The sequence below is a fragment of the Psittacula echo genome (genome assembly GCF_963264785.1).
Source record: "Psittacula echo genome assembly, chromosome: 1".
In the NCBI taxonomy this organism is placed as follows: Eukaryota; Metazoa; Chordata; class Aves; order Psittaciformes; family Psittacidae; genus Psittacula; species Psittacula echo.
In genome coordinates, this window is record NC_137735.1 from 92959366 (window position 1) to 92983806 (window position 24441).

At 38.4% G+C, this 24441-nt stretch overlaps 2 protein-coding genes across 2 annotated transcripts in view; one reads left to right on the plus strand and one right to left on the minus strand.

The window, feature by feature from the left end:
• On the plus strand, nucleotides 1-9483 carry SYCP3 (synaptonemal complex protein 3; the record flags this gene model as incomplete). The annotated part of the gene is made up of 8 exons (XM_080624025.1): nucleotides 1-130; nucleotides 1292-1367; nucleotides 2419-2453; nucleotides 3346-3463; nucleotides 5007-5106; nucleotides 6381-6479; nucleotides 9182-9286; nucleotides 9430-9483. The coding sequence occupies 8 exons, from the start codon at nucleotides 1-3 to the stop codon at nucleotides 9481-9483; spliced, it is 717 nt and encodes a 238-aa protein (XP_080480151.1).
• Nucleotides 9465-24441, minus strand: part of CHPT1 (choline phosphotransferase 1) — a gene marked incomplete at both ends in the record, with an annotated part of 20877 nt that continues 5900 nt past the window's right edge. Inside the window, 8 exons of the mRNA XM_080624014.1 lie at nucleotides 9465-9509; nucleotides 12808-12918; nucleotides 13392-13517; nucleotides 14336-14494; nucleotides 14867-14998; nucleotides 16481-16565; nucleotides 20433-20574; nucleotides 21566-21713. Of these exons, the coding sequence (XP_080480140.1) occupies nucleotides 9465-9509; nucleotides 12808-12918; nucleotides 13392-13517; nucleotides 14336-14494; nucleotides 14867-14998; nucleotides 16481-16565; nucleotides 20433-20574; nucleotides 21566-21713 (948 nt within the window). The remainder of the gene's footprint in view (nucleotides 9510-12807; nucleotides 12919-13391; nucleotides 13518-14335; nucleotides 14495-14866; nucleotides 14999-16480; nucleotides 16566-20432; nucleotides 20575-21565; nucleotides 21714-24441) is intronic.

Consider the following 24441-nt stretch of genomic DNA (forward strand, 5'->3'; position numbering starts at 1 on the left):
ATGGCTCCATCAGGAAGAAAGCATGGAGGAAAAGCTAGTAAACCAGCACAGGAAGATCAAGCCATACCTGCCTATGACTTTCAGGAGGAAAGAAAAGAGCTGAGTGGATCGGAGGAAGATATTAGAGAAGGTGTTTATGTAATTTTTTAGTATTCTTTTTTTAACTTGAAGTTCATAGTATTTCTAACTATGAATGAAGAGACTTCTGTGTTAGCGAGTGTCTGTGTAAGCATGGTTCATGTTTATTATGAACCTATTGCCAATTGACCTCCTAGTATATAATTTTACTAGAATTTTGAAGAGAACAAAGTAGAATAGCACTGTCTATTGCACTATTAATGTCTTAAAATCATGAGTGGAGTCTTTAAGGGTAGGATTTTGTTACGTCATTTTGTTACTTTATTTTAATGCCATATCCTTCTATCACCTGGCTGCCTAGAGCATTGTGAGGTGAGGATTGAACAGACGAGCTCAGCTTCTATGGAGTGCTGAGTTGGGTAGGGTAGTTGGAGTCTTAATGCTGGCAGGGTTAGGAGTACTTCATGAGGAATCTGAGCTGAAGAAAAGAAAGAGAAAGCATATAAAGCTGAAGAAAAAAAGAAAACTCATCAACAGATTCTTGTTTAGTTTTGAGGAAGTGTCTCATAAAAAAGTGGATTTTTCTTAAAAACTCACTTCCCACTCATCATATGATAGGTTTTTGTAAAGTTTGATGTAACTGTTTCTGGATTTTTGTCTTTCAGCAGTTATCTCTGTGTTTGTTTCTCATAATTTCTCCCCTTCTTCCTTCATTCAGACTAAATGTCTCCCAAGTCATTAATAGAAATCTGACAGCAAAGGATTTTTTTTCATTTTTGAAAGAAGATAAATATCTGTTTGTGATTTTATTTTTTTTTAAATGTCAGACTACATAATCTCAATGCATATTTTACAGTAACATGAAATTCTTACAGATAAGTATTTTTTAATTTTTAGATTATTTTACCTTTCTGATGATTGTTACATTATGAGTCAGGGGTAATTGTGTAGTTGTGGACAAAGAAACTACAACTGGTTGGTATCAGCCCAGAGAAACTCAAGGCAGTGCCAGCTCAAATCTAGCCTTGCAGAATAATTCACCACCATGTCAAATCCAGATTCAAATTTTAGGAGCTGCATGTGTTATGGATGGCAACTGAGATCCATATTCATAGAAGTGGCATTACAGAAAAGTAACTACACTTTTAATAATTCAAATAATCTCAACAAATTATAAGATATTTTTGTAAATCTTTTTAAAATCTGTATTAAGGTGAAACACCAGTAATGGACAAGCATGGAAAGAAAAGACCTTTGGTGACTACTCATGTGGTTCCAGATGATGTAGGGTAAGGATTATTAGGATTTTTTTGTTTGTTTTGGTTTTTATTTCAAAGTAAGCAAGTCTTAAATAGATACTGATTTTGGTTATTCATTATGTCCTTTGTGGTATTTGATTCAAAACTCAGGTTACAGATAGCACAGTAGTTGTAGGTTAAAAAGAAAAGGAATACTTTAAAATGAGTAATTTTGCAGATTCTTTGTAGACACTTTTGGACATGCATAAAAAAATTATATAATTATGAGAATTCTTAAAATTCTTGTTTCCTTCAGAAGACGATTTAAGTTTTATCACAGGTTGCTGATAATTTCATTAATTTTCTCCCCCCATCTTAGTTGTCAGAACATACTAACAGTACTTTAATCCAACTGTTGCATGAAAAATACATTCTATTTACAGATAACTCTTATGAAATGCAATATTTATGGGCAGTAATGTAAAAAAAGGTGTATGTTGAAATATTTTTTAACAAGGTTATAGCTGTTGAGTTGAAGATCCTCTTTTTTTCCTTTTTGAAGAGTAAAAAAGAAGTGACATCCTGTGGAGAAGATGATATAAGACAAAGATAAACATTTTCTTTACCCACCATGTCCCTTTTTGGACTTGTCAGCTATTGTACCAGTGTCTTACACACTGGTGTCATCATCTTAAAGATGTTGTAGAAACAACCCTGTTATTATTTGTCTTGGATTTTTCTTACTGTGCCAGTCATGATAACTATGATGGACTTGTTTTCATTTGATGTTCCAAATACTTTTCATGTAGAGAATGCTCAATTTTATTTACCATCCTCCTTTACTCAAGACACTTGAAATACCTAATACTGCCTTTTTACAGGGGAGTAGGTTAATAGATTAGTAATTTATTTTTTTTTAAATCAGATTGATCTAAAAAAGAGACCTGTCACAGGAGAAGAAAAGGAAGTCCATTTTTCAGTAGCAGCCCTTTCGCTGCTCACAAGTAATAGGCATGGGAATAAAAACAAGGTTTAATATATAGCATGTCTTATTCTAAAGTCAGAAAATGGGCAAATAAAAATTTTAAACACTGTTTTGTAGGGGTGAAGTACAGAATATGCTGGAAAGATTTGGAGGTAAGTACATTCACATTCCAATAAATTAAAAGCCAATTCATATTTAAGTTGCAGAACGGGCAGAAATTCCTTACTATAAAATAAGTTCTAAGATATGCATCAAATGACCAGTCTTCATAGCATTTTTCATCATTTCTGAAAAAATATGGTTTTCAGGAAAAAAAAAGTTATATCTAAGAGCAAAGAGAAAGAAAATGTGGGAATAACAACATATAAAGTGAAATATACTAGTGTAGGTAATTACAAAGGAAAAAATGCTTTTGATTATCAATTCCAATTTTAAGGTGACGTTTAAGAAGTAGTGATTATATTGTAGAGAAAAGGGACAATGTGAGTAAGAACTGTAGTTCTTACTCATCTTTTTGTTAAAACAATGTAGAAGGGACTGGGGATTGCAAGACATGAGTGGGAAATAAGGAACATGTAAATTTCAATATAAGCAGCAAAATAGAAAAAGTAGTTTTCATTTTAGACAAGGAATTTTAGCAGTAGTTGTGGTACAGAATGAGAGAGTAGTCTGTACTCTGCACCTTCAGAATAAAGAAGCAAAAGCTGAATCACAGGATGGTAGGTTCTAATTGGTGGGGCCCCTGAGAGAGGTGGGGCTTGAAGCAGATCCTCGAGTATTTGGTGGGGCTGGGTAATGAGCAGTTGCAACTCCAAAGGCCAAGTGTTGGTTAGAGCGTACAGGGGACTAAGGGAAGTAGCACTTTCAGCACTGCCAACATCAGGTGGAGGGACACCTAAAACACAGCAGCACCCAGATCACATTAGCTTCTTTGCATCAGAACACACTTTGTTCTCTTTTCCAAAGTGTAACTCATCAGCATTTTTGATAAAAGGCCCAATGTATCTCAGTAGGCTTAAGTTGTAAATATTCTTTGATTTTTAGCGGACATAAACAAGGCTCTCTTAGCTAAGAGGAAAAGATTAGAAATGTATACAAAAGCCTCACTAAAAACCAGTAACCAGAAGATTGAACACGTTTGGAAAACACAGCAGGAGCAAAGGTAACACCCTTGTTTTTCAAACCTGTGAAATCAAGTTCCCTTTGTGTTACAGCATGGCTAGTTGGTGCATCTTGCAATTAAATAGCAAACAATGTATCTGCTAGTTAAATGATTTGCTCAGGTCCTCTGTTTCTGCTGCCTCCAGTTGTGTTCACTTGGTTAAACTGACAGTAATTAGACAATTACTGCATAGTGCTTTCTCCTTTGTATAGGGAAAGTTAAAATTTGGAATTTTGACAGCAAGATGCCTTAAAGAGCTGGGTTTACTTGTGTTTTGTCTTTATGGAAAATGGCCTTTGATGTTACTTTTGTCCTTTAAACAGTCATAGAATCATAGAATAGTTAGGGTTGGAAAGGACCTTAAGATCATATAGTTCCAGCCTCTCTGCCATGCACAGGGACACCTCCCAGTAAACCACGTTGCCCAAGGCTCTGTCCAACCTGGCCTTGAACACCGCCAAGGATGGAGCATTCACCACCTCCCTGGGCAACCCATTCCAGTGCCTCACCACCCTCTCAGTAAATAACTTCTGCCTTGTATCTAATCTGAACTTCCCCTGTTTAAATTTGAACCCATTACCCCTTGTCCTGTCACTACAGTCCCTAATGAATAGTCCCTCCCCAGCATCCTTGTAGGCCCCTTTCAGATACTGGAAGGCTGCTATGAGGACTCCACGCAGCCTTCTCTTCTCCAGGCTGAACAGCCCCAACTTTCTCAGCCTATCTTCATACGGGAGGTGCTCCAGTCCCCTGATCATCCTCGTGGCCCTCCTCTGGACTTGTTCCAACAGTTCCATGTCCTTTTTATGTTGAGGACACCAGAACTGCACACAATACTCCAAGTGAGGTCTCACGAGAGCAGAGTAGAGGGGCAGGATCACCTCCTTCGACCTGCTGGTCAATAGTTGTTTTTTTTTCTTTCCACTTCACTTGGAATTTTTTTGTTTAAACTTGAAAACTGAGAAATATTCAGTAAAACTTTTATACTATTCTGCTTAACAAACAAAAATTTCCATTTTAGCATTGTAAATAATTTTCACTCTACATAACATTCCTCTTTCCTCTAATGGCGTATTTAATTACTATAGCTGATGTTAGAGGTGAAGCAAAGTGAAAAATGAGGCCGCTAATAACTGGAAGCCAGCAATACTTGTAACTGTCTTGGTGTTTTTACATACATATTTTTGAAACTTACATTGACAAACTAGAGTAGAATGAACTAAAGAATGAGCTGATCAATTCTTTCATTAGAAACTCATGTGTTAAACCCAAGGTCTGTAGTTGGGTTAGAAAAATGCAGTAAATATATCTATACTTACTATATGTATATGTGTATTTAACCCACATTCAATCAGTTTGTATGTGTATGTATGTGAGTTCAGTTTTTCAAAGCGTACAGTATTGTTAGGGCCTGATGTCAAAATAGTCTGGGTTTTAATCTGTGCCAACTCCTGTTATTCTACCTTGTGTGTGTGCTGACCCTTAGCTTTCCTTGCAATTCTTCGTAGCATTTGTCATTCTTACGGGAAGTGTGTGTTTACAGGCAGAAGCTCAACCATGAATTCTCCCAGCAGTTCCTGACTTTATTTCAGCAATGGGATGTAGATGTTCAGAAAGCAGAGGAACAGGAAGAAAAAATAGCGGTGGGTTTCCAACATGACTTTCATGGTATTTTCTGAAGGAGGGAATATTGTTGTTTAGACACTCATGAAATATAAAACCACTTTATGTAGTTTAAAGAAACCCCATATGATTGTTTGCCTCTTGATAAAAAAAATTCTTCCAAGTTTGGTGGCTCTCAAAGAAAATGTAAGTTTTGGAATGTATTTGAAAGTGAAGAGGGGTGCCAATTATGAACTTTACTGCAAGTTTATAAATGGCGACTAGTGATGCCGTAGACTAGGAATGGATTGAGAAAAGCCAAGACTATGGAGAAGAAAGTTGTATGATGTTCCTGTGCATCCATAGTCTTTGGGTTTGGGAAACACGAGTAAAGGAAAATAGTTGTCTTTTCACATGCACTTCTTAAAAAGGACATGGAACTATTGGAACAAGTCCAGAGGAGGGCCACGAGGATGATCAGGGGAGTGGAGCACCTCCCCTGTGAAGATAGGCTGAGAAAGTTGGGGCTGTTCAGCCTGGAGAAGAGAAGGCTGCGTGGAGTCCTCATAGCAGCCTTCCAGTATCTGAAGGGGGCCTACAAGGATGCTGGGGATGGACTATTCATCAGGGACTGTAGTGACAGGACAAGGGGTAACGGGTTAAAACTTAAACAGGGGAAGTTTAGATTGGATATATTGGATATAAGGAAGAAATTACTGTGAGGGTGGTGAGGCACTGGAATGGGTTGCCCAAGGAGGTTGTGAGTGCTCCATCCTTGGCGGTGTTCAAGGCCAAGTTGGATGAGGCCTTGGTTTAGTGTGAGGTGTCCCTGCCCATGGCAGGTGGGTTGGAACTAGATGATCTTAAGGCCCTTTCCAACCCTAACTATTGCCTGTATATAGTAAATGTATGAGAATTTGATCATTGAAAAGGGGTAGGAGCTATTATGATGGAATGTAATTGCAAACGTTGGGAGTACAAATACAGCAACATCATGCAAGTTTTGCTTTTCCCTAGTCAACACATTTCCCAGGGACACCCTCAAGAACTGTGATGGATAGCAATCCTTATAGTGTCTCACAGGGATAATTCAGGTTGGAAGGGACCTCAGGAGGTAACTCAGGGCTTAATCCAGTCTTCAGTCTTTCTTTCATTAATAAGAACAAGGATAACTCTTCAGGCAGAGATCTCTATTACATGACACACATTTCCAGTGAAGACATAATTTCTGATTCTGATAAATGCCATTAGTGTTGCTGTCCAAGTGTTTTTGGCTAACTAATGCCATTAGTTTTTTCTTTTGCTTCTGCTTCAGAATATGCTTCGTCAGCAACAAAAAGTTTTTCAACAGGCAAGAATAGTTCAAAGTCAGAGACTGAAAACCATTAAGCAGCTTTATGAGCAGTTCTTAAAGGTACAGTAAGTTTTCTTCTTACAAGGCAGTCGATCCTTATTGTATCACTTAAAAAAGCTGTATGAGTTCAGCCTTTATGATATACAGAGATTTAAGGCTCATTTAAAGAAAATAATAGCCTTGCTTGAATATTCATGTTGGTATCTTTCCCGTATTTGCTATGAATATAGCTTGTTCTCTCTATACATGCATAAACATTGCATCATAATTTACTTAAATGTGTTCTAACAGGGTTCTGATTGGCTCGCCTGTTTCAAATATCTAGGCATAACCCTCAGAGCACACTTTCTAAACAGAATATGGCTTTGTACCAGTTGAAAGGTTATGTAGGTCAGTTAAATCATCAAGATTTTGGCTTAATTATTCCCTTAGATTTTTCGTATATATTTAAACCAGTGAAACTTGACAATCTAGTAAAAATACAGCGTAGGCTGCAATTCCTTTGGCTTTTATTACTGCTGGCAGGTGCATCCCCCATCATGAGAAATAGAAAACAATTTTTTTCTGTCATTAACCTTTCTAGCTATTGCTGCTTCATGTAAGAAAGTGACTCTTAAAGTAAATTGTAATTCCGTTAAAATTGCCCAGTTAGAAGTCCCTTCATCTCTTCCTAAGCAACATTCATTAGAAAGGCTGTCTCTTTCTGTAAGCTTGGTATGCAAGGTAAGCATTCACTAAAATGTTAACAGGAAGAATCTGATGGAATTAATGCTTTATGGTGAAAACTTGCCCAGCTGGATGGATTTGTAATCAGACCCATTTCACTTTCCTTTGCTTTATGCATAATTTTTGTATTTGCTGGGATTCCCTACAAACACCTTTTTTTTGTTTGTTTTTGGATAGTGCTTACAGAGATAATGTATTTCAAAGACATGATTCATACCAATCAACTGTGGTGTGATTTTTTTGTTTTTAACAAAGTAACTAATATACTAGATGGTAAACAAAAAAAAACCAAACAAAAATATAACTACTAAAATGTTTGACTTCTTTGCAAGAAAAAGTTTCCTTGTAACTTTACAGTAAGAACCAAACACTTTGTTCCCAGAACTTCCTTCCACCCCTAGTTTTTCTAAGTAAGCTATTAGAAATCTAAACTGTGAGGAGAGCAAAAGTGCCCTGAATTTGTTTTTGTAACAAATGCAGAGGCACAGCACCATAGAAGCACTGAAGGGCCAAGGTTGGAAGAGACCTGGATGTCACCTGGTCCAGCCCACAGGTGGTTCAGCAGGGTTTCCTAGAGTTGCTTGTTCAGGACTTTTGTCCAGCTAGTTTTTGAGTTATCTGCAAGGATGGAGACTCCACAGCCTGTCTGGGCAGCCTGTTCAGTGATCAGTCACTCTCACAGTAAAAAAGTGTTTCCTGATGTTCAGTGGGAACTTCCTGTTTGTGCCCATTGCCTCTGGTGCTGTCACTGGGCACCTCAAGAGCCTGGCTCAATCTTTTTTGCACATCCTCCCTACCCCTCCAGGTACTTCTGTATGTAGGTAAGATTCCCCCTGAACCTTGTCTTCTCCAGGTTGAACAGTTCCAGCTCTCTCAGTCTGCTCTTGTAAGAGATTTGCTCCTGTCCCTTAATCATCTCCATGGCCCTTTGTTGGGTTCTGTTCAGTATGTCCATGTCTCTTCTCCTGGGGATCCCAGAACTGGACTCAGTACTCCAGATGTGGTCTCACCAATGCTGGAGTCAAAAGACCACCCCTCTTTGCCTCCTGACAACACTCATCCTAATGCAGCCCAGGAGCTCTTTGGCTGCCTTTGCTGTAAGGGCACACTGCTGGCTTCACCTGTGTCCTCCAGGAACCCCAGGTTCTTTTCTGCCAAGCTGAGTGGACTCCAGTATATACTAGTACATGGGGCAGATTCAAGTCTGCCAGTTTCTGACAAACCTTAATTTCTGTTCAAGTAATTTCCTGACTGGATCCCTTTTTGAAATTGCAGTTAGTTATGATAAATATGCTTGGGTTTTTTTCAAGTTGGGTAGCTTATAAAAATAAATCTGAAATAGAACAGCTCTTAGTTTAAGATAGTTGAAGTATACAGAGGATATTACAGAAAGATTAATAAATTATAACTCCCAAAATGTCAAAAATGTCTTCATCAAAGATTAAAAAGTGAATAGAAGGTCAAGTATTACTTTGATTCTTCTCTTCAAAGAAGATCAAAAGGTAGAAATCAAGCCTCAAATAAGCTTAACTAAATACAAGTCAAGGAAAATGCAGCTACACACATACACAGAGTTAGGCATAATTGTACGTACAGAGGGAAAGATAACCAGTGACCTTTACTTGGCTTATTTGGGCATAAGTCTGTAGAGATGGAAATTTAATGGGTTTTACAGTCCTTACTTCAAGTCTCCAAGGTTGTCATAATACCAAGACCCTATCATTCCTGACAGATGTCTGCTTAATCTTTTCTTGTAGAACTCATATCTTTATTGAAATGCAGGACAACTAGCTGAGACCTCACAGGTACCGAGTGGAGGGGACCATTTCCTTTACAGTCCCATGTTGTTTAAACAGGAATGCAGATGGGAATACAAAGTCATGTATGATTTGTCTGTCAAGTTCAAACTACTGAACTATCAGTGAGCACTGCAGCTGTAAAAAATTGAACTGTAGTAGTCTGAATAGTGGTTTATTTGTTTGAAATTAACCCTTTAACATTGAACAGTTTTGAATTAAGACTATCCTTAACTTCAGAGCATGGAAGATCTGGAGAAGAGCAATGAAAATCTTCTAGCTGGTGTACAAAATGAACTCCGCAAAGAAATGACTATGTTGCAGAAGAAGATTATGATGGACACTGTAAGTACCAGATCTATGAAAAACTTAGTTAAATGCAAAAATAGAACATTCTATAAAAAAGTCATTTGACATTCTTTTAATTGGCTCAAAGGAATCATATTGATATGGCATTTGTTCAGTATTATCTCCTTTTCTTGTAACAGCAACAGCAGGAGATGGCAACTGTTCGCAAGTCTCTTCAGTCCATGTTATTCTGATGGCTCAATGGAGAAACAACTTGTACCTAAGTAACATGATACAAGTATAGGCATTAGCCATAGAGAAATATGTTAAGATTTAAATGCTTTAAAGTTTCTATTAAATGCTTTCCTGGATTGTTCTAATCTTGTGTCTGATAATGTTATAAACAAGTATCTTAGTAAATTTATTACTTGGGGGGAGGGGGGAAACACGATATAGACCTCAAACTGTCTGGACTGTCTGTCCAGTCTTTAACTGATGAATACTTACTTTCAATAGCACTGAAGAGTTTCAATTGTTTCACTTTTTATAATGACAAATTGTAACAGTGGGCAGAATTAATGAAAAATGCATTACCCAGGTTTTAAGCAATAACTTTAGGCCTTTAGATACATTGTACAAATAGAAGCATTTTTCACAAGCTGCAGACTTCAAGATTTTCATAGTTTCAAAATTTAGTCTGATGACTTTTTAGCAGTTATAAATGTTCACAGAGTATGATGTAGTTCATGTAAGATTGTTCAGTGATGTGTATTATGGTAAATTAAAGTAAATTTTGTTAACTCTTGTTAGCCTAGGCATTGTAATATCTTTGTACTAGTAAGGGATTTAGTAACTGCTGTAATTTGTCTCAAAAGCAGGTTTCTTCAGTTGAATTACAGCTGAGTATCACAGTTTTATATTACATCTGCTCAAGAAAGCATAATTAAACATTGTGCATATTGGGGTGTATAGTTCTTGTAGAACCACCACTAGAAGTAATTCAGCTCATTTAGTTAGTACCAGTTATTACAAGCCTTTGAGTTGGAATATTACTTCTTGCAATTCCAAATGATTAGCTATTTAGGGAGGCCTAAGTTTTAAGGATAAAGCATTTATCTTTCAATGTAGCTCATTACAGTAGATCAGTATAAATTAAAGCTTAGCTTGCATGCAGTTTTGTTTTCACAGAAACCCATTATGCCCGAATATCCACCTTTACAAATTAGGGAGTTCCTAACATATTTAATGCTTAGATTAATACAATAGTAGATAAAACAAAAACCATCCACACACCCACACGCACAAATGTGATGTTTTTGTAACAATGTATTTCAAAACCAGTCCATACAGATTCTTCTAGTATTTTTAGTTCAGAATCAAGCCATTTGATGATGGTTCTCCAGTTCTGGGAGCCAGATTAGTGATGGCTAATTTATGCACTAACTTCAGCTGTTAGGTTGCAGCTGAAGTTGAACAAGCAACCAGTATGGAGCTGACTTTGTTCTGTGTCTGCTAGGACTCAGAGAAGGAGCAAACACAGAAGTCTCTGGTAGGTAACAGGTAACTGCTGCTTTGTAACAGTGCTGCTGAGTCTCAGCCCTTTAAGGATAATTAGATGATGCTGTGAAATACAGTTAAAACTTCCTGCTTCCTATCCTTGGTGCTAGGTTGTTTGTTAGTGTTGCCTCATGTTTCTGGTTTTATTTGTTAGTATTGCCTCATGTTTCTGGTTTTCTGACCGATTTCTGCATTAGTTTCCTATCATCCACATACTTAAATCATATCCTTAAAACTTACACCTACTACTGCATGACATTTTTGAGCATTCTGGGGACCCAAACCTTCTCACTCTAAAAAAAGTCGTCTATATATTTTCCTTAGGTGGTTACTTTGTTTACAGTGTTCAGAAAAACTGAACTGGTCTTTACCATCTTCTATTTCCCCATGGGCTGGGCTCAGGCTAAGTTCATGTATAGATGTCTTTCACAGCCTCAAACAGCAGTAATAGGATTCATCTGGAATTGATATTAGTCACTTGGAGTACTGGTCCTTTAGCATTAACTGTTACAGTTATCCCTCAAGTCTATCAGCATATCCTTAGGCAGGAGTTTGGTAGACGGTATTTTATTCCCTCCAAATTTAGCAGACAATATACTACTTTTAAAGTTCCTTGAACACCTCAGGAAGTCTTTCTGAATTAATGTGCAACTAGGAAGCTGCAGTGGTAATATTTTTAAAACAAATCATAGCACTCTATTTTACAGTTCAGGAAGGACTTTATGAACTCACAGCCCAGCTACATAACAGCAACTGAAAGTGGTAACAGACACATTCAATAGCTTTTTACAAAAATCATATTCAAAACGTACCTTTTTAAAGGAGTTTAAGCTTATAGGGTTTGCATGCAAGTCATGATTTGCTCGTGCAGGTGATAAGCTACTTTCACTCAGCTTTTCTCTAATGCCAACAGCAGCCCTTTAGCTAGGCACATTATGTTAGCCAGTGGGTCTGTTCTCAAGGAAAGAGAAAGGCTGCTAGTGGGCCTGACTTCCTGTTTTGGAGGTTTTTACTATACATTTGGGTTTAGCTCCGTGCAATTTTGTTTGGATAATGTACAGTGACAGCTACAGAACAGATTATAAGGTAGATGAACACAGCAATAGCAAATATACTTCAGAAGGAGTTACATATGGGTGGGCTGCATTGTCACAGTCATTTATAAATAAACTTGGTCATTCACTTGTATAGTTTCAGATGCAGGTTAAGGTAGGTAAAGTAAGTGCCCCCAAAGTACACAACTACCTATAGTCTAGATAATGATGGAGTACAATGAGGCAAACCTTACTGGGACCAAAAAACCAGAAACTGGCCTTGAAAGAAAACACGAGCTAAAATTGTATTTAGTCATGTAGGTTATGTACTTAGATACTAGAGAATCCATGATCCTAAAGGCACTCATAACTTCATAGTACTTCATAGTATTTTGACATAGAAGAAAATTTTCCTGAGCTATACCTCCTTCATCCTACTGATCCAGTAGCTTTTTCTTTAGAAATACTGGAACAGAGATTAATGAGTAGTTTTACCTCACAGATGCCTCATTTTACCAGTCTTAATAATGCAGTACAGTATTCACTGCTACCTGACTACCACTTCACAGCAGTTCCAAGAAGACTTTAAAAACTAACAATAGAAGATTAGGGAAAAGTTAAATTCCTCTTGGAATTCTGGTTGGTAGCACCTTGGTTTGCAGCCTGCATTCACCAGACCAGAAGTACAAAATTAAGGTTACCTAACAGGAAATGGCAAGAGTTTCAAATGCAGTATTCATGCTGTAAACACAGGGGAAAAATACATCCTGGTTCAAAAGTAACAATCACAATAGAATCTACAGGACTTTGTACTTCGTAACTCTTAACACCTGATAACGTCTAGGATAGAGTGAGCTTTCTCATAAAACTATTTTCTTGAAAAGCTTAATCTCTTCCCCAAAAAAGAGCGGCTGCTTCCTTCAGCATTCCCCTAACTGCTTCTTCTCTTGTTCTCGACCTATTTAATCAGTCATTATGGTTTTGAACCTGTTCAGGAGCTTGATGAGATGAAATTCTGAAGACATGTATATGAAGATGAGCAGCAATCTGCAGGCATACACCAGTGGCATATCTCAGCATATCAAACAAGGATATGAACTTCAAAAGAACAAAACAGAACAGGTTAAAAAAAATAAATCTAATTATTTCTTAAAATTGTCTCTACTATAAATTCATCTGTACTGTAATCAGAATCTATCCAAATGACAAGTTTAACAGCATTTTAACATAAAGATACAGGGTGGTTTAGTTTAGAAGAAAAAAATGAAGCCCCAAAACCCCAGCACTAAACAAAGTGCTGTCTGGTAAACAAAGTTTAGTTTGCAGTTTGCAGAATAACTTTAAAGAAACCACCTGGACTAAAGCATAATTACAAGATATGTCTGTAGATTTACTTTCACATCTCTCTTCCAAGGAAGCCAGTCAGCTCCCAAGGTACATGTTTACATGGTATCCTGCCACTCCTGCTGCAGTAACATCTGAGATCTGAGCAAGTCAGAAATGGCAGAGACAGTTCTCAATCCATTCCTTTAAGTATGTGCCAAATGAAAAGTACAAACCAAAATGCTTACCAATGCTATCCATAGAACAATATATTCATCAATGAAATTATTGAAGTACTGATCCAAAACTAGAAGTCCTGGCCCAATATATGCAGTGTCCTGAAGACAGATTTTACTTTTTGTCATGTAAGCCACCTATGTAAAAGAAAAGAGACACAAAAGGCATCCCTGTAAGATCAGTTTAACTACTAGCAAACTGGCATGACGCCCTTGCTCAGCAACAGCCTGCTATCCACTGTTCTTAAGAGGCAATCAGCAGGCAGGTCAAGGGCTTCACAAATGCTTCAGGGGCTGATGCTCCCTAACAGTTTCTTTCCCAAGGACCAAGCAGCCTCTTTCCAGGTTATTCAATCAATATCAAGCACTTCAATCAGTGGTAACTGCTGTCTGAATTATCAGTTGGTATTTGCCCAGAAACCAACCATATCCTGGTAAAGCACTGGGACAGGCTGCCCAGAGAAGTTGTGACTGCCCTATCTCTGGAAGGCCAGGTTGGATGGAGCTTTGAGCTATATGATGATCTTCACAAGTAAAAAATAGGTTGTAAAGCAGATCTTTTTTTCATCCATTGATGAGGTTTTTAATTACAAAAGAGATAAACAGTTTATCTCTTCATTTTAATGATTAAGGTAAATTCCTGTTTCAGGTAACTAAACAGCACTGTTAGTAAGGCTTGAAGGACCAGAGTTACGATGACAGCGTATTGCTAGGAGTAGGTTAAAATTGAAAGCTGTAACCAGTACACTCAATAATAAGTATGTGTTTGCATCAATGTCATATATAATCTCTCTGTAGGAGTGTGAACCTAGTTCAGTGTCTTGGTCATAATGAACCTGGTAATATAGCGTCAGAGCAGAATGGGAAAACTTGCACGGCACCCACTGATCCAGTAAGCATTAAGCCAAGAGCCAGTTTAGTTTTAGGAGGTTTAGGACCGAAGCGAGATTCCTTACCACCAGCTTCTGTGAGATTTTGGCATTCACAAACCCAAATGTCAAGACATACAGGCAAGAATGTTTTTCAAATAGCTGAGTTGTAGACTTTTTATAGATCATAATGGCCAGTGTGAGAAGTAGTCCAATGTGCAGGCCTGGTGAAAGAACACTTGTTCCCTGAAATACAAATGGAAAGAAAATTCCCATTCTGAGTCTTCAGTCACACAGTAAGGTCCACATTTTACATGTATTGCAAATCCTATTGAACAAAACCAGAGCTGTCAAAGCTCAAGGAAAGTCCTTGAGCACTATACAAACACTATTAGTATCCTTTGCAGTGACCACTAATCCATTTTCTAAGAAAATTCATTGCTGGTTCCTGCGACAGAAGAAATCCAGTAATGCGTAGAGAGAAGGTAGATAATGACATCCAACACTCATATGCTTCTCTGCTTAAATGCTTAAATAAAACCCTTATGATGATACAAAATGCAATAAATTATGGGCATATACTATACAAACCTCATTCAGATTTTTAAAGCAACTTACTGCTATTGTAGATCCGTTCTTTCCAATTCCTCCACCAAAGATGACACGGAAGTAATTGAATGAAGAAAGTGCTGTTCCACATAATATGCCAAAAACTGCAAGGAACTTCAATTCTAAGCCCACCAAAGGGACCTTAGCAGGAAAAACAAGAGAAAAATATTAAAAGTTAAGGGTAACACCTTTTTTAAGAAGTGATTAAAAAAACTACTGATACCTACTAAACAACTGTTTTATTAGAATTCTTGCTCAGAAGGACAGTGTTTGGAATTTGTTTCCGTACTAAGGAGACAACAAATTTCTTTGGTAATGTTTAACTTTTGAGTACTTAAGTTCTGGTCTTGAAAATCCAGCTAGATCTTACTGTGTTCGTCCTTACAATGTCTTCAAATATTTTTACTACCTAAGCAAAAACATGACACAAACTACTGCATTGCGAAGCATGGGAGGGGGTAGAAGGACAGTTCCTTCTGTTTCATGAACCACAGGAAACACAAACACCATCTGCCTTCTTTGTGTTTTGGTACATGTTCTTTGTATGCTGTATCTTTGCATTCAGAACAGTCTCCAGATCCAAATTTTAATTAAGCAGTTACCTTTCAGAATCAATTGCAGTTTCAAGGAAACTTCCAAAGGCAGCAGAGGATTTAAAAAAAAAAAAGAAGTAGTAATAAACTGAAACCATTGACTATATTTTTGAATAGATTGTTTTAAGATACAGCATAACTACCACAGATTTTAATACCAAACAACAATCATTAGAGTCCAATTCGCCTATTTTGTTTTCCAACATGAAAATAAGATGTTTGAAAACAGAACAAAAGCCTCTTGCAGGATGAGAAAAGGAACAAAATTGCTGAGGAAACTCATGAATTAATTTGAATTACTTGGTGGCTTATATTTAGGTTAATTTGCACTGGTTATCAATAGCATGGAATGGTCTCAACTCCTCCATGCACTATGACCAAACAGAACTAGACATTTCTGAGTAAAGACCCTACAAAGAATGAAGATGCCAGTCTGATGTACTTTTGATGCTGTCCACTAAAGTCACCTTTAAAAAGAATAATAAAAGCCAGAGACAGGGAGAAGCTTTTGGACAGAATTAAATTCTTTAAATACAGATATTTACATTTATGTTAGCTGTGACGTAACTGTTAAAATCAGTACATTTCCAACAGCAAGTAAATATGGATTAGTTAATTAAAACCCCCTTAACTTCATCCCATGATTTTGTTGGATTAAAGCATTTAATCTTTAAATTTAAAATAAAGCATCCTATAAATCATTTAAGTGAACAGAAATGTGTGTCACAAACAAAAGAAATAAAACTAGAATAAAACTCAGTTGTTAAAGTATAAGTATCTGCAGAGTACTAGTTCCAAATCAGAAGTTTGCATGTGGCAGATGGGGTCTTTTTTCCTCTATGTAGCTATAAATTTGTGAATAGGAAGTCACACCATTATATCCAACATAAAAATAACCTTCAAGGGTAACATAAGCTGAAACAGAACATTAGACAACTAGTAGGTGTTGAGCGTACTCACACAGGATAGCTTCAAATACCACAGGAACTGTGAACACTCAACAGGAACTCTGAATACTTAATGAACTCACCTTATAGTCCCATATTGCTGTTCCACCATATGCAGATGTCAAGAGCAGCATTGTTATGGCTATCTGAACTTCAGTTACATCAATTCTAGGAAGGAAAAAAAAGAGACATTTAGTTAAATAAAAGGTCTTTTTGCTGCAAGTAAGGCGGGGGCGGGGGGGAATAAAAAAAGTGACTTTAAAGTACTTTAAAGTACTTCAGATTACATCAATCTGTATATAAAATATGATTTTCCTTGACTGAGAAAGCTTCTCTATACAGAAGCACACATCCCTGGTTTAGATTTAAAATTAAATCTATACCCTTTACCTAGAGCAAGCTACATACACTTTTAATAGGGGGGAAATCTTTAATGTATACATTCTTAACTGAGAATTTTTGTAGATATTTACAGACTTGTTGATGTGCAAGTATGACATCAAAATTTAAGGCAAGCTCACAGTAAATGCAATCAAACATTTCCATTAAAACTGTATCATATAGAAGTATGGACTGTAAAGAGCACATAGGGGCAAAAGGGATTTTTTTTGAACTGCCATATCATGACAACTTGCTAGATAAGAGTCTGCAAAACATAAGGGCAGTATTTTGAGGACTGAGGCAGCGGGTAGCTGAGCATCTGTCCAGTTTTAGAGGAGGTGTGACTGAGATCTTATTTATTTCCATGAACACATTTTTAACATAGGTGGCCTTGTATGCCCTCTAAAGTCTACACTCTGAATTCCACCTTTTTTGTTCTCAGACAAGACAGCCAGTTCCTTATTACTGTATTTGATCGATGAAATGTTTTGGGAAGACCTGAATATAGAAAAAAAAGTTAAGCAGAAGCTCGAGAGAAAAAAATTTGATACTTTCAATAAAGCTTTAAAATAAATAAAAAAATATGCACATCTAAGGTACTGTTTATGCTACCAAAGGTTTTAAGACAGATACCTCATCTTTCTACTGAAGTCAGCAGCACACAGTAACAACTGATGTTTAAAATGCAACATTTCTTCAAGCAATTAGAATAAATTTTCTGGTTTAAGGTATTATAACCAAAGTCAATGTGTACTGTTACTTGCTTAGCACATGATCTGTTTGCATGGGAAATGGTGTATTTTTAAAGAGAAATAGGAATCAGCTCTTGGCTAATGGAAAACATTTATCTGATCTTGATAATCACAGCAACATTTCATCACAAGCTTCAGACTCAGTCTTAGAAGAGCCAAAGTTTAAGCTGCAACTATATGATAAGCTGGAGTACTCGTCACTGCTCAAAGCCCTGGCAATAGGTCGTCCTCTCCTTCCTACACCTCTGCGCTCTCTCACTTGTGGTAGCTGCAGTGCTCCTCAGAATATAAGGTGCATCAGTTCAGCTTGTAGCCTTGGGTAGTGTTTTCATCTTCTGCCCATGTCATGAACCAACTTGGGGTCAAGTGCCAAAGACTATGCAGGGGGAGAATGGGATAGTGGTGCTGAGAGTGGGCTTCTCCCTTTCTGCCAGGGATGAGGTGTTAGAACTGCACAGGCACTGCAGTGGCTGCACATTAAGCCTGTCAGTTATATCATACAAAAGCATCCATATGCAGGTGCAAGTGTTCAGAGGTTGTGTTCTGTACTAGTAAAACCTAGAGCTCTAAGCTGTACTTCATTTGCTGTTGCTGGTAGTGGGAGGAGGCTCAAACTTCAAGTTGAATCATTCATACCAAAGTTTAATACCTAAAAGGGCCTACAAGAAAGCTGGAGAGGGACTTTCACAACGGCATGTAGGGATGAGACAAGGGGGAATGGTTTTGAACTGAAAGAGGGGAGATTTAGATTAGATATTAGGAACAAATTCTACTCTGAGGGTAAATTTTTCACTCTGAGGGTGGTGAGACACTGGAACAGGTTGCTCAGAGAAGCTGCGGCTCCCCCATCCCTGGCAGTGTTCAAGGGCAGGTTGGATGTGACTTGGAGCAACCTGGTCTAGCAGAAAGTGTCCCTCCCCATGCCAGGGGTTGGAACTGGATGAGCTTAAGGTATCTTCCTACCCAAACTATTCTGACCCAAACTATTATATGATTCTGTCATTCTATGATACTTTTACAGAGGATCAGACTGTTGGTTGCAACACAGCCCAGATCAGAGTACAGAGATTTTAAGCAGACACTATGAGGTATTCTACATAATCTGAGAGTACCCAGCTGCTCTGATCCTTCCTGGCCATCAGCACTAGGACTCTGTCATCCATCACTTGACTTCTAAAATCTATTGCTGCTAATTCAGGATCAGCATCAGTGAAAGCTTCCATCCATGTTATTCTGTATCATCATATTTAGAGCAATATACTAATGCCTTCACTTAAGACTCTCACCTCTATGCTTAAAAGAAATAAAATTGCAAGCCTTGAAAAAACGCTGACCTATTTCCACTAAACAGAAATAAGTTACCTTGAAGAAAAAGTTGTGTCCTTTTAACTTCAAACAGTAAGCATGGAACACCAGGCCATTCCAAACTGCTTGTACTATGCACTATCACTATATTTACATAGAAGTTGTTAAGTTTTTAAGGAAGAATTTTTTCTGTGGTATGGGAGTGTCAGCACCTTCCTGATGTAAGGGAGTCGTTCTCAAATTTCAAGCAAGAAAGGAAGGCACAGTAAAGCAACCATGTATGCAGAGTCTCAGAGCTCATGACACAATCCATCTCCCTTCAGTGTAGTCCAGTCATGTACGGAAATAATCCTATTTCAGCCATCATTCTAAAGCATCTATTTTTGTTTACAGCACAAGATGTCCTTTAATAAAAGCAGGATGGGTGGGCAGGTAGAAGAGTTACAGTTTCTGTGGTAAAATATACTATCAGCAAATAAAACAGAGCTCTTAGTGTTACCACAGAGGCTGCTTTCTTTTGATACAGATATTGAACAGCACGTAAGGACAGCCCATCACAAGGCTGTGTGCCCAGTGATGCTCAGATTTGCTAAGGTGCTTTTTGCAGGTCAGAGCTAAGCAGGACTATAATAAGCAGGTGACGTAACAAGTGACCAGGATTAGCAGGAGGACAGCCTTCATCTATCCATCTGCTGCTGCAGAAGTCTCCAATCATTTCTTCTTTTCAGAAATCTTTACTGGAATGCAGCTTATTGTTCAAAAGCAGCAAAACGGCACAGCTAGGCGCCACCACAGCTGCAGGAAGGTAAGCAACCTCCACGCTATTAGGAGCTACTGAAATTAAACTGAAATTGTTTTCTTCTACATGAATGTCATGACTCCTTCTCCTACACTGCAGTGAGAGCAGATGAAATTTCTACCAGGTCATGAACAGCAATCTCTAGAACTGTGACCTAACACAAAACCTAAAGGACATCAAAGCCAGTATGAGCCAGATTAAAAACAAAGCCTCCACATAAACCTGGGGCAATTCTTCAAACACTGCCATAGATCTGAGGAGCTCCTTGTCAAAGGATGCCATGGATGCAGTGAGTTATTTGAAGGAAGTCTGGAGATGTCTATGGAAGGGAAACCTACTGGCAAGGGAATTTCTCTCAAAATGAACGTGGTTCAGAGTCCCCTGGGCTGAAACTGTTCTGTGGCTAGGACATTACAAAGGGAGGTACTGTAGATACTTGCTCTGTCCCTACTCCTACACAGAGCACCTGCTTACACTGCAGGCAAGACCTCTATGGCCCAAGCCTGCATGGTGCTTGCTTCTACGGATTCTGAGAACAAATCTGCAGACAAAACAGCCAAACACATGCAAACAAGCACATATAGCTGAAATCAACTGCTAAAAGAACAATTCCTCTACTCAGTGTTATGCAGGGTTTTAAAGTTCTTGCCAAGTAAAACACAATTCTGCTAGGGTGGGAGGGACATGAAAAAGGAGGCAAGAGGAAGGCAGCAAGACAAAAAACAAGAAGAAATGGAAATCAAGTAGCTAGCAGTCTCTGACATTACGTCACACATACTTCTGAAGATACCTACTTACTTTCCAAACCTTAGTATGCCTGATACATATGTCTGCCAGTGAGCAGTATAGAACATGAACAGTCCCACAAAACAACAGAAAAACAACCAGTCAGGATTTGTTCCTAGTCGGATTGCTATGCAGGATCCAAGGACAACAAAAACTGAAAAGCAGAAATGAACATGTTAGTCATATACCCTCTTTGCTTGTAGTTTAGAGAAATTAAAAAAAATCACAAGGCATTTTATATCACTTTAACAAAGTAATGATATGACTGATACTTCACTGTGTAACTAACCTCAAGGACAGTCCTGGGAGGACAGACCTAAACACAGGACTCCCTTTCTTCCAAGCCTACAGTGGTCATTCTCCCTTCTGCTGGCCTTGTCAAAGCCTGTTCTTTGCAACACCGACAGCTTCAAGAGAAAAGCCCAGCTCAGAGAAAGTGGTAGCTGCACTTCTCTGGGCAGTGTTCCAACTCCCTGAGCAAATGTTTCAGCTCTTAAGCTTTTACAGAAGTACAGGCATTGCCACCAACAGCAGCTAAGTTACAGAAAGCAAAACTGAGCAAAGCTTACTTTTTAAGGACTCCCAACGCTAAGGAGTATAAATCATCCTTCTCTTATGTGCCAGGCTGGATGCCCTGTTACCAAACTTATTTTGGTACCTCATTCCTAAAGCAGAAGCCTTAGTTTCACATGTCAGCATCAGTCTTTTAGGTCCTTAAAATCCTTTATGAGGCATCACCTGTATTCTACTGGAAAACACAGGCTACCTATAGTAAAGAATCTCTAAACATGCTCTCACAGAATTCTTTGTTTACCATCTAGCTCACTGTAAGAACACTGTAGGTGAAGATGCACAGTAAGTAAGAGCAGAACACATTACCCAACATCTGCCAAAGGTACTTCTGAAATATCTTCCCTGATAGTGGTCAGGGATTCAAAGGTCGGGGCAGCCTTGGCTGCAACACCAGGAGATGAGGTTATCCTAAAAGAAGGGAACATGCTGACCCTGCTCTGAGCAGGGGATTGGACTAGATGATCTCCAGAGGTCTTTTCTAACTCTAAGCAATTCTGCGATTAATCAGCTACTCTTGAAAAATGTTAAGTTTTTTAAAGCTAGAATGGGTAACAACAGTAGGTTAAGGCTACCTGTGGAAATAGAGTCGCAACCATGATCAAAGAGTTCTCCTAGAGGAGAACTACTGTTCGTTCTTCTGGCTTGCTTCCCATCTATGGCATCCAGAGACTGGTAGATAAAAAGTCCTAATGCACCCAGAATGTATGCCCAAAAAGGTGCCTGAAAGAGAGTCACACAAAAGGTCACGAGGCAGTTCCCATTCTTAGCTGATAATCTATTTTATTCATAGATAGAAAATACTGTTCTAAACTATACTACATTGTACTATTTGTGACTTAGTTAATGGACAAACCAAATTTCTTGTACTAGTCTACATGAATTGTAGTACCTACTATAATGAACTACCCCAGATACACCAGTGGAACACAGGTCCTTCTATTTAAAAAACTAACAAAAAAACCCACCCCAAACCCTAACAAAAAGACCAAAACTTAATCTCTATTCTGTATCAACTGACTTATTTTTCACCTTAAAACCACAGTATTTCTGTATTTGTTTCTTTGTGCTGAAAAATATTATGAAAATAAAATTAATCTTTAAAAACGAAAGTTGTATCCAGGCACTCACTAAAGTTCTCAGCAGTTTATGTGATAGAGGCTAGATGATTTGCTCAGATTTGCAACATATAAATATAAAAACCCATTACATTTTACTAAATAATGACTTCAACTTTTTGGATAAAGAGATTTTTCCAACATACCAAAATTCACTACACAGGCACTTTGGACAAGGGTTTGAAGAAATTAAGACGTTGACTAAATACAAAGGAGCAACTATCTACTTACTACAGACTATCGGAGTTTCAAAACAACATGTGAATCAGCTGCCTTAGCACAAGGCTTAGGTTCAAAGGAATTGTCCTACAGTGTTATCTTTCAAAGGCATTATTTTCATATGCACAGTTAGTACGTCCTGTCTAGGAATTAGCTACATTACTAACAATTACTTGTAACACCTTTTGAACAAAAAGTTAAGGATAACTTGTTTGGCCTCAAGTAGTTTCCATCTTAACAGTTAGAAGCACTGTTCATGAAAAGAGAGTCAAAGTTAGGTGCTGGAAATGCAGCTTGCAGCTTAAACAAGTCAACAGTCACAGGCAGTCGCAGAGCTGAATCCTTTCCAGCTCCCAGGTAAGGGCCAGCTGCTGTGGTTCTGCCCTTCTGCAATTCCTCTCCTGCAGCACAAACAGACCAACATGATTACGTGTATTTCCTAAGTCCAGCAAAGGCTATTAAGCAGATTGAGACAACAGATCAAATCTCAGTGAGCTAAGATTTGTTCACACTCACATAAACCCAGTGTCACTGCTGGAGAAAAAGGAACAATGACAGTTGCCAATCAGTTCCTAGGCAGGGACAGGAGAAGGCAGTGGTGAGAATGGAGATGAGGCAAGCTGCTCCTCCACACGTTGTTTTCTCATCATGGTTATACTCATTGCCTCGTTATGCTTCCAGTAGACTGATCACAAAACACATCCTTCCCAAGACCCAGAACGCTTAAGGGAGCTTCAGTTCTGAACAGCTTTTTTGTTGTTATCTAAGACTTCCTTGAGGATTCAAGGCTGGCTGATACACTGTGCTATCACGTAATTTTGTGCTTTTAACAATATTGCCAGAAAATTTATGATTTTCCTGCTACCCAGTATTTGGTTAATTTCCTTAATGAAACACGCCACCATTTAAAGTCAAAAGGTTGGCTGCTTCACCCAGCTTTGAAGCAAAAGACAAGTCAAAGAATTAGGGATGTCAGCTATAGGTTAGAAGTCTGGATTTTTATGTACATAGAAATCTAGAAAACTCCAGAAATTCTTCAAAACTGGCAAGGCCATCTTTCCCCGTAATCCAAAGAAACTAAGAAAAATTGTAATCACAGATCATGTTGGAAGCCTCGAGCAGATGAAACAGGATGCGTAGATATTCTCATTCCAATGTACATTTAACATACCAGTTACCTGATAATTCCCCTCCAAAGATCACCCTTTAGAAATCCAGGTCCAGTGATGACAGCAATGAGTGCTTCATGTTTACCAATGGAATTAGACAAGTTATTTAGCTTTCTTCTCCCTTTTAATCCAGTTAAACAAAGGGATCTTGTGTTGGGGGATGGAGTTAAACAAGGAAGCAAGTCTTTTGAAAATGTTTCTCTCCTCTGATGGAGGGGGAAGGACAGAGCCTGTGGACCACGAGGAGCCTACTGCCATCCATGCTTCACGGACCATGAAGAGCCATGTGGAGGAACAGACACTCAAGTGCCTCTCCTGGTGTAAACTCACTTGGTCAGACATTGTGCAGGGAGGCAGCAGCTACCCATTGGCCCCTGTTCTCACTCTCCACCTTTCTGAAACAGAGGCCTGGCAGCCACTGCTCAGTTATTTCAGGGCATAAAAGCACAGTTAGGATCCTGTTGAAGCTAAGCTCATTTTACATGTGATACAATCCACACAGTAGTCACAGTACCTATACCAGCTTTTGCAGAGTAACTTTGTTGCATGGAGAGTAACAGATATTATTGATATTCTCAAGCAAGGCAGCTCCTGACACAGACCTAGGAATAAAGCATTACGAGCAGAAAGGCTGGAAGAAACCACGGTTTCACTGCAGCCATTTGAAGTGCAATTATCATCAATGCTCCTGTGAAGTGCCATGAATGTAATCTGCAGTGTTTTACAAGGCGTTCTCACTGTGGTATACTTCTACTGGTTACAAAAGGATAGCTTGAGATCTACCAAAACTTGTCATCTAACCCCTGGATTTTGACAAGTAAACCAGGACACAGCTGGCAATTTTGTCCAGGACACCACTGTTTCTTTGGCTGCATTAGGCTCGTCTTCTTTTGCAACCCTCTACCTATAACTGAAAGAGATTTTAGTGTGCTTTAAAATCATCAG